The sequence below is a fragment of the Protobothrops mucrosquamatus genome, unplaced genomic scaffold (assembly GCF_001527695.2).
Source record: "Protobothrops mucrosquamatus isolate PMUCROS unplaced genomic scaffold, P.Mucros_1.0 scaffold_19, whole genome shotgun sequence".
NCBI classification, from domain to species: Eukaryota; Metazoa; Chordata; class Lepidosauria; order Squamata; family Viperidae; genus Protobothrops; species Protobothrops mucrosquamatus.
In genome coordinates this window covers 1,516,353-1,526,638 of record NW_015386095.1, presented here as the reverse complement: position 1 = coordinate 1,526,638, position 10,286 = coordinate 1,516,353, and the positions used below count along the sequence as shown (strand labels likewise).

Here is a 10,286-nt window from a genome sequence, read left to right as displayed (position 1 = left end):
CCAATAACATCACTCCTGTTCACAGGGATGCTTCATTGGCAGAGAAGCTGAATCATTTCTTTGCCCGCTTCGAAATGAAGCCATCAGAGGCAGCTGTGCTGCAGCCACTAGTCCACCGCAGCCCTCCCCTCACCGTGAAGGAGCATGAGGTGAGGAGTACCTTGAGAGCTGTGAACTCAAGGAAGGCTGCTGGACCTGATGGCATTTCTGGCTGGGTGCTTAAAAACTGCGCAGACCAGTTGGCTGGGGTCTTTACCAAGATTTTTAATCGGATAGAATTTTTAATTCTATCCCAGTCCACTATTCCATCCTGTCCAAAGGCCTCCATCATTGTTCCATTACCAAAGAAGTACTTTATTAACAGTCTCAGTGATTATAGAACAGTAGCAGTCACCCCTATTATCATGAAGTGTTTTGAAAAAACGTTTCTCAAGTACATTGTGTCCTGCCACCCATACACACTTGACAGTCATCAGTTTGTATACAGAGCAAAAAGATCCACAGAACCATCACTCTCCATACTGCTCTGACTTTGGAGCAGCGGGGGACCAATGTAAGGATGCTCTTTGTGGATTTTATCTCTGCATTTAACACAATTCTTCCATACACACTGGTGTCTAAACTTGTCAATTTTGGACTTACACATTCAATCTGCTTTAGGATTATGAACTTCCTGTCTGGCCGCTCTCAGAGGGTTAGATTAGACAACTATATCTCTTCATCCCTTATTCTTAATACACGCTCCCCACAGGGCTGTGTGTTGAGCCGCCTACTCTAAACTTATGACTGCACCTCCACTCATCCCAGCAACATTATAGTTAAATTTGCGGATAATACAACAGTGGTGGGGCTTATCTCCAAGGGGGATGAGTCTGCCTACCAGGATGAGGTGGAGCAGTTGTTCTTGTGGTGCAGAGACAATAATTTGGTTCTCAACACAACTAAGACCAAGAAGCTTATAGTAGATTCCAGGAGGAATAGATCAGACATTCAGCCCCTGATCATCAGCGGAGACTGTGGAGCGGGTGGCACGCTTTAGGTTTCTGGATGTTACCATAAAGGAGGACCTGACCTGACCTGGAGTGCTCATGTTATAGCATTGGTTAAGAAGGACCAGCAGAGATTATATTTCTTGAGACTTCTCAGGAAACAACAACTGAATGAAAAACTGCTGGTGACCTTCTACCGTTGTTCCGTAGAGAGCATTCTAACCTATTGCATTTGTGTGTGTTTTGCTTGCTGCACAGTAGCAGAAAGGAAAGTGCTCCAGAGGGTCATTACCATCGCCCAGAGGATTATTGGCTGCCCTCTTCTCTCCCCCCTGGACGAACTGTACAGTTCCTGTTGTCTTAGGAAAGCTCAAAACATTCTTAAAGACATCTCATCCCAGACATTCATTTTTTGAACTATTACCATCTTGCAGATGGTACAGGATAATAATAAAAAAAAGACAAATAGGCTGAAAAATAGTTTTTATCCCAGAGCTGTAATCATATTAAATACCACAGTATAGTGCAACATTGAAGTGCAATATTAGGGGCAGTGCAATGGTGAATAGAATATGAAGGATGTGTGTGTATATAATGTATGTTCTTATTTATGGTTTTTACTTGTGTGTAGTGTGCACTATGGACAGCACTTGATTTCGTTGTGAGTTACACAATGACAATAAAGATATTCCTGTTCTAGTCTAATCTAGTCTAGTCTGTTCTACCTCCAACTTGACTAAATGGCTCAGAACATCAAAAGATCCTAGAAGAAACAGATTATTTGGATACTTTCCATTTAGGTTTCAGGCCAGGTTATAGTACCAAACCAGCATTGATCATGCTTGTGGATGACCCTGAAGTTTCAGGATAGAGGTGGTTCATTCTTGCCCTCCTGGATCAATTCAAGTTAGTTTTAGTAGAAGAGGAGAGGTCTAGCCCTGGACTTCTATTATGTGGGGTACTTCAGGACTTGATACTCTTCCCACTCTATTTAATAGCTGGCTGTAACCAACCCAGTTACAAATCCCTACTGCAGAAAGCACAAATGATTTTGTTGAGTCTCTTAACCAGTGGCTGGAGACACATCTCTATATGAAGTTTGCAATTCAATCCCATCAAGTCTTTTGTTGCTGTGGGTTTTTGGGCCTCTGAGTCTGGAACCATTCCATTTGCAATCTGAAATGAAGTTGAGTTCCCCAAAACAGAGCTGGTATGTGGTTTGGGGATTTTGGACTCATGATTACTGCTTGAGGAGCAATGGCAGCTGTGGCTAAGAGGACCTTTGGAGAAATCCATTGTGTGAGTCAGTTACTCTTGTTCATGGATCAGGAGATTTTGATCACTGTCATTCACACCTTAGTCATTTCCTGGTTGGATTAATACAACATCCTGTACATAGAGCTGCTCTTAAGAAGCATTAGGAACCTTTAACTAGTCCAGAGTTCAATGGCACACACAATACTGAAAGCATCTAGATTTACCCATGCCACAGTTTTGCTGCATAAGCTGCACTAGCTTACAGTAACAATTCAGTCATCACATTTAAAACTACACAGGTGCAAGGATAGGTTATTTATGGAACCACTTGGCTGCAAATAGTTTCTACCCATTTCACCAGATTTGACATGTTGAATATGTCCCAGACTCTTCTATGAAACAATGTCGTCTTCAGGACCCAGCAGATATGTCTTCTGTACTGCTACCCCTGCCATATAGAACAACCTCCACAAAAATATTGTGAATCTGCCAGCTTTCTTGAATGCTATAAAAATCTGACTTTTCCCTCAGGAATAAGCACAGACGATTAGTAGATATATGTGTTTTGGGGACTTATGAATTGGACCTTGTATCCTATTACATTTTTTCAGTGTATGTTGCTGTTTTTATAATAATTTTTGTATTTTGTTGGCAAGCTCACAGATTTGGCAGCCATATACATTTTCTAAATAATACTAAAATGAATAATTGAGATCTATAAAACAGAAACAAACTGAATATTTTCAGTTTTGTAAAAATGGATGCAGTGTGATTTGTCTTACATTTTAATTGTAATTTGCAGGAAAACCAGTGGCTGTTACAAGTAACCGAGGATCAGGAAAAGCATTGTTACGTCCTGGTGCAAATCCACAACTGGAAAGGCAATATTATCTGAATAAATTGTTGAAAGGCAGAACAGGTACAAATCTGTAGTTTTTGAAATTACAAAAATAAATACTGTTTAATTTATGATTTTGTCATTTTACTACCCAAGTTACTTCTATAATATTATAATATGCTTTTAAATAAATGTGTTGTATTTTTTAAACTGTATGAAAATATACCATCCATTTTGAGAAAAATACAGGGGTAGGACTATTTTCAATTATTCTACTATCAATGAGAATGCTTCCTTTAGAAAGAAAAAAAAATTCATAGTGGGAACTTTGAGTGGCATAGCCATGCTTTATACCAGGGGTGTCAAACTGTCGGCCCGTGGGCCGGATGCATCATGCCGACACCTCACCCACCCCATTGCCAGCAATGGAAAAAAAGTTGCGATACGTCGCGTCACATCATGTGACGTTGCGAGTTTGACACCCCTGCTTTAGACAAACATCACAATCCATGAAGAATAACTCTGGATGCTTCCTGATAGATTGCTGTGCCATCCATGTTATTTATTTAAAACATTTATACGGCTGCTTAACATGCATGATCATGACTCTGAACTGTGTGCATTAATAAAATCAAAGGAAAAAACAAATTACAATTAAAACCAAATATATCAAGAAACCAAAGCAAAAGAAATTGATATACTAATAGCACAAGTTCCATCTCCCAAAGTTCAACATCCAAAGAAAACAAGTTTTAANAAAAAAAAAATTTAAAAAAAAAAAAAAACTGCGCAGACCAGTTGGCTGGGGTCTTTACCAAGATTTTTAATCGGATAGAATTTTTAATTCTATCCCAGTCCACTATTCCATCCTGTCCAAAGGCCTCCATCATTGTTCCATTACCAAAGAAATACTTTATTAACAGTCTCAGTGATTATAGAACAGTGGCAGTCACCCCTATTATCATGAAGTGTTTTGAAAAAACGTTTCTCAAGTACATTGTGTCCTGCCACCCATACACACTTGACAGTCATCAGTTTGTATACAGAGCAAAAAGATCCACAGAGCCATCACGTTCCATACTGCTCTGACTTTGGAGCAGCGGGGGACCAATGTAAGGATGCTCTTTGTGGATTTTATCTCTGCATTTAACACAATTCTTCCATACACACTGGTGTCTAAACTTGTCAATTTTGGACTTACACATTCAATCTGCTTTAGGATTATGAACTTCCTGTCTGGCCCCTCTCAGAGGGTTAGATTAGACAACTATATCTCTTCATCCCTTATTCTTAATACAGGCTCCCCACAGGGCTGTGTGTTGAGCCGCCTACTTTACACCCTCTAAACTTATGACTGCACCTCCACTCATCCCAGCAACATTATTGTTAAATTTGCGGATGATACAACAGTGGTGGGGCTTATCTCCGAGGGGGATGAGTCTGCCTACCAGGATGAGGTGGAGCAGTTCTTGTGGTGCAGAGACAATAATTTGGTTCTCAACACAACTAAGACCAAGGAGCTTATAGTAGATTCCAGGAGGAATAGATCAGACATTCAGCCCCTGATCATCAGCGGAGACTGTGGAGCGGGTGGCACGCTTTAGGTTTCTGGGTGTTACCATAAAGGAGGACCTGACCTGACCTGGAGTGCTCATGTTATAGCATTGGTTAAGAAGGCCCAGCAGAGATTATATTTCTTGAGACTTTTCAGGAAACAACAACTGAATGAAAAACTGCTGGTGACCTTCTACCGTTGTTCCATAAAGAGCATTCTAACCTATTGCATTTGTGTGTGTTTTGCTTGCTGCACAGTAGCAGAAAGGAAAGTGCTCCAGAGGGTCATTACCATCGCCCAGAGGATTATTGGCTGCCCTCTCCTCCCCCCGGACGAACTGTACAGTTCCCATTGTCTTAGGAAAGCTCAAAACATTCTTAAAGACATCTCATCCCAGACATTCTTTTTTTGAACTATTACCATCTAGCAGACGGTACAGGATAATAATAATAAAAAAGACAAATAGGCTGAAAAATAGTTTTTATCCCAGAGCTGTAACCATATTAAATACCACAGTATAGTGCAACATTGAAGTGCAATATTAGGGGCAGTGCAATGGTGAATAGAATATGAAGGATGTGTGTGTATATAATGTATGTTCTTATTTGTGGTTTTTACTTGTGTGTAGTGTGCACTGTGGACAGCACTTGATTTCGTTGTGAGTTACACAATGACAATAAAGATATTCCTGTTCTAGTCTAATCTAGTCTAGTCTGTTCTACCTCCAACTTGACTAAATGGCTCAGAACATCAAAAGATCCTAGAAGAAACGGATTATTTGGATGCTTTCCATTTAGGTTTCAGGCCAGGTTATAGGACCAAACCAGCATTGATCATGCTTGTGGATGACCCTGAAGTTTCAGGATAGAGGTGGTTCATTCTTGCCCTCCTGGATCAATTCAAGTTAGTTTTAGTAGAAGAGGAGAGGTCTAGCCCTGGACTTCTATTATGTGGGGTACTTCAGGACTTGATACTCTTCCCACTCTATTTAATAGCTGGCTGTAACCAACCCAGTTACAAATCCCTACTGCAGAAAGTACAAATGATTTTGTTGAGTCTCTTAACCAGTGGCTGGAGACACATCTCTATATGAAGTTTGCAATTCAATCCCATCAAGTCTTTTGTTGCTGTGGGTTTTTGGGCCTCTGAGTCTGGAACCATTCCATTTGCAATCTGAAATGAAGTTGAGTTCCCCAAAACAGAGCTGGTATGTGGTTTGGGGATTTTGGACTCATGATTACTGTTTGAGGAGCAATGGCAGCTGTGGCTAAGAGGACCTTTGGAGAAATCCATTGTGTGAGTCAGTTACTCTTGTTCATGGATCAGGAGATTTTGATCACTGTCATTCACGCCTTAGTCATTTCCTGGTTGGATTAATACAACATCCTGTACATAGAGCTGCTCTTAAGAAGCATTTGGAACCTTTAACTAGTCCAGAGTTCAATGGCACACACAATACTGAAAGCATCTAGATTTACCCATGCCACAGTTTTGCTGCATAAGCTGCACTAGCTTACAGTAACAATTCAGTCATCACATTTAAAACTACACAGGTGCAAGGATAGGTTATTTATGGAACCACTTGGCTTCAAATAGTTTCTACCCATTTCACCAGATTTGACATGTTGAATATGTCCCAGTCTCTTCTATGAAACAATGTCGCCTTTAGGACGCAGCAGATATGTCTTCTGTACTGCTACCCCTGCCATATAGAACAACCTCCACAAAGAGATTGTGAATCTGCCAGCTTTCTTGAATGCTATAAAAATCTGACTTTTCCCTCAGGAATAAGCACAGACGATTAGTAGATATATGTGTTTGTGAATTGGACCTTGTATCCTATTACATTTTTTCAGTGTATGTTGCTGTTTTTATAATATTTTTTGTATTTTGTTGGCAAGCTCACAGATTTGGCAGCCATATACATTTTCTAAATAATACTAAAATGAATAATTGAGATCTATAAAACAGAAACAAACTGAATATTTTCAGTTTTGTAAAAATGGATGCAGTGTGATGTGTCTTACATTTTAATTGTAATTTGCAGGAAAACCAGTGGCTGTTACAAGTAACCGAGGATCAGGAAAAGCATTGTTACGTCCTGGTGCAAATCCACAACTGGAAAGGCAATATTATCTGAATAAATTGTTGAAAGGCAGAACAGGTACAAATCTGTAGTTTTTGAAATTACAAAAATAAATACTGTTGAATTTATGATTTTGTCATTTTACTACCCAAGTTACTTCTATAATATTATAATATGCTTTTAAATAAATGTGTTGTATTTTTTAAACTGTATGAAAATATACCATCCATTTTGAGAAAAATACAGGGGTAGGACTATTTTCAATTATTCTACTATCAATGAGAATGCTTCCTTTAGAAAGAAAATAAAATTCATAGTGGGAACTTTGAGTGGCATAGCCATGCTTTATACCAGGGGTGTCAAACTGTCGGCCCGTGGGCCGGATGCATCATGCCGACACCTCACCCACCCCATTGCCGGCAATGGAAAAAAAGTTGCGATACGTCGCGTCACGTCATGTGACGTTGCGAGTTTGACACCCCTGCTTTAGACAAACATCACAATCCATGAAGGATAACTCTGGATGCTTCCTGATAGATTGTTGTGCCATCGTTATTTATTTAAAACATTTATACGGCTGCTTAACATGCATGATCATGACTCTGAACTGTGTGCATTAATAAAATCAAAGGAAAAAACAAATTACAATTAAAACCAAATATATCAAGAAACCAAAGCAAAAGAAATTGATATACTAATAGCACAAGTTCCATCTCCCAAAGTTCAACATCCAAAGAAAACAAGTTTTAAAGCCTTCCTGAAGATTGACTGGGTTGGGCCAACTGAATTTCAGATGACTGGAGAGGTGGTTTAAAGAGCAAGCACCGCAACAGAAAAGGCACTCCTCCTAGCTTTCATCAGATAACATTACTTCAAGGAAGGGACCTAGAGCGTGCCCATTTTGTTAAACATGTAGGATTGACAGAAATAATCTTAGGTGGTCCTGCAAACCACCCAGACTTGTACCCTGTAGGGCTTTATAGGTGATTACTAGCACCCTGAATTCCATCTAGATCAGGGCTTTTCAACCTTTTCACCCATTGTACCACTTTTAGGATATGGCAATATCCAAGTACCACCAGTCGCCTAACAAGGTGTCAAAAACTGTTCGAAGTTACAATGACACTGAAAAAAGTGCCGAGCAAGACACCTGCCTGCCCACCTGGCAGCGCTCTTCCTCCTATCTGAGGTTTTCATTGTTGTGAGCATTTCTGTTGAGGATTGGCAGCGGGGGTGGGGTGGGGGGTGTTTGGTTTTTATTCCCCCCGTCTGCTGGGTGGTTGCAGCAGGTTTTGGTCACTTCACATGACCCTGGGCCACTGTGACCGTCATAAATATGAATCAGTTGCCAAGCATCTGAATGAAAATCACAAGACCCTGGAGATACTGCAACATTCCAGCTGATCGGTGCTTCTTCTGGGCTCAGCAGAAGCGCCAGGATCAACGCCGAGCTCCAGCTGGAGCCTGGTGCTGATCCTGGCGCTTCCCCTGAGCCCTGACAGCCCTGCAGATCCAGCCATCTCTCGCTCAGGCTTGTACGGTGCTGCCATCGGTTCAGCTCATTCCCCTCCCCCGCTACCATTTTTCTAGGATGGTCGCATACCACCTGCCAGGTGCCAATGTACTACAGGTGGTATCCGTACCACTGGTTGAAAAGCCTTGATCTAGATGTCTAAAGGGAGATAGTGTAGCTTGAAAGTAGTAGAGTTTCCACATTTATAACTATCTACACCACTGCATTCTGATCCCGTGCAGCTTCTGGATGAATGAATACATTGTATATATTCATCTGCAATGAATACATTGCAGTAATCTGGCCAGAGACAGCTAAGGCATAAGGTTCAAGGCTTTTTTCCCCTCTTGTACCAAGCTATAGAAGGCAATAAAACCACGACATCACAGAATGATTTATTTATGAACACAGCTGCCAAAAGATGGCACTAATTTAAATGAATTCAACTGTGGATTCAACTATTTTTCTGAAGAAAGTATATATCAATTAGGATTATTTTACATAGCTAGGTTCGGTATATCTGAGTGCCAGGTGTTAAGAACAAACATTTCAGAGGGGCTGTTTTTATACTTTGTAATTAACTTTTTAGCAATCTTGTTAAAACTGAATGCTGGGCTAGATGATCTGATCTAGCATGGCCACTTGCCTTTTTATGTTTTTCTATCAATAAATCTTATACAACTTTATTCTTTGTACAATTTTTTTAAAATAAGAAATCTCTAACAGTAAAAATCAAGCTTCATCTAAGGCAGAGATTTTCCATTTTTTTCAGTGTTGTAAATACAGAAGCAAGATTATAGCAAATTATATGAAAACAGTTTTATTTGATATTATCTAATCCCAAAACTGTATGAACTATTGCAAGATATTTACTTGAGATTTTCAAGGCAGCAGTAGAAAGTGTTATGTAAACAAAAGCTGCAATCGGTGGGTTTTTGTTTTTTTGTTTTGGCTGTTAGGGATCCAGCTAAGAGATAGTAGTATTATACAGGCAGGACCACATCGCATGTTAAAGATATTCCAGTGTTTGCTTTGTTTTGTTTTTTCTGCATTTGGAACTTTTTGGGGTACTCTTTGTTTTGTTTACACTGAATGTGCCTTGTTCAAAATTAAAAATGATGGAAAACTGTGCAGCCAGATTTCAGCTGTCATATTCAAGGTGGTAACAATTTATATTTTAAGGGTTGCATTTTGAGCAATAAACTAAACATTTCATAGCTTTTTCCAGCCAGTTCTGTTGAAAATATAAATAATCCTTGGGTTACACTGGAAGTTGGGACTGGGATTTCCATCACTAAGTGAAGTTGTCATAAAGCATGACATCTTGTGACTTCACTGCTTAATGACTGAAATTCAGGCAGTCCCAGTTGTTGTTATGCGGATCATTAAGTAGGGCAGCAGGTGAGATCTATGGGCCAACAGGACAGATACTGCAGGTGGGTACTAGGAATTGTTGGGCTTGCAGCAGCATAAGAATGAAGCAGCACTCCTCAGTGAGGGTAGCCTTCAACAGTTTCAATCTGCTACCACTGCTTCAGCCAGAGTGCCATAGCAAGCTCAGTGCAGCAGCAAGCCTCAGCAGTGCCAGCTGGTCTCAAGCCCTAGCACTGACCTCTAACCCCAGCCCCAGCAGTACCAGCATGTCTCAGCCCCAGCACTGAGGCAAATCTCAGCAGTGCCAGCTATCCATAAGACCCTCACTGCAGCAAACCTGCATAGCCTCAAGCTTACACTTCCTAGCACTTGTATCATTCACGTGGCATCAGCCGTGAGTCCAGGAATGGATGGAGATAGGGCTGCTGTTATTGGGAGTTTCTATTAGCCCTGAGAGATGCTGCAGCAGACATAGCTGGATTTGAGGCCTTGTTTGTGAGTTTGGGCCACAAAGTTTAGCCAAGACCACTTCTTGCTTCTCTCCCTCCCTTTGATGTAACAATATTCTTATTTGAACTTCTTGATTCTGTGTCTGAAATGGCAATGAATTCCCTAAATTGATAGTCCTGGGGACATCATTCTGTATTCGTATCCCAGAGTAAAAAATGATTGTT

General features: G+C 40.4%; 1 protein-coding gene across 1 annotated transcript in view; it reads left to right on the top strand.

Moving 5' to 3' along the window:
• Window positions 1-10,286, top strand: part of REV1 (REV1 DNA directed polymerase) — a 65,372-nt gene that overhangs the window by 28,007 nt on the left and 27,079 nt on the right. The window contains exon 8 of the mRNA XM_015831504.1: window positions 3,049-3,165. Within this exon, the coding sequence (XP_015686990.1) occupies window positions 3,049-3,165 (117 nt within the window). The remainder of the gene's footprint in view (window positions 1-3,048; window positions 3,166-10,286) is intronic.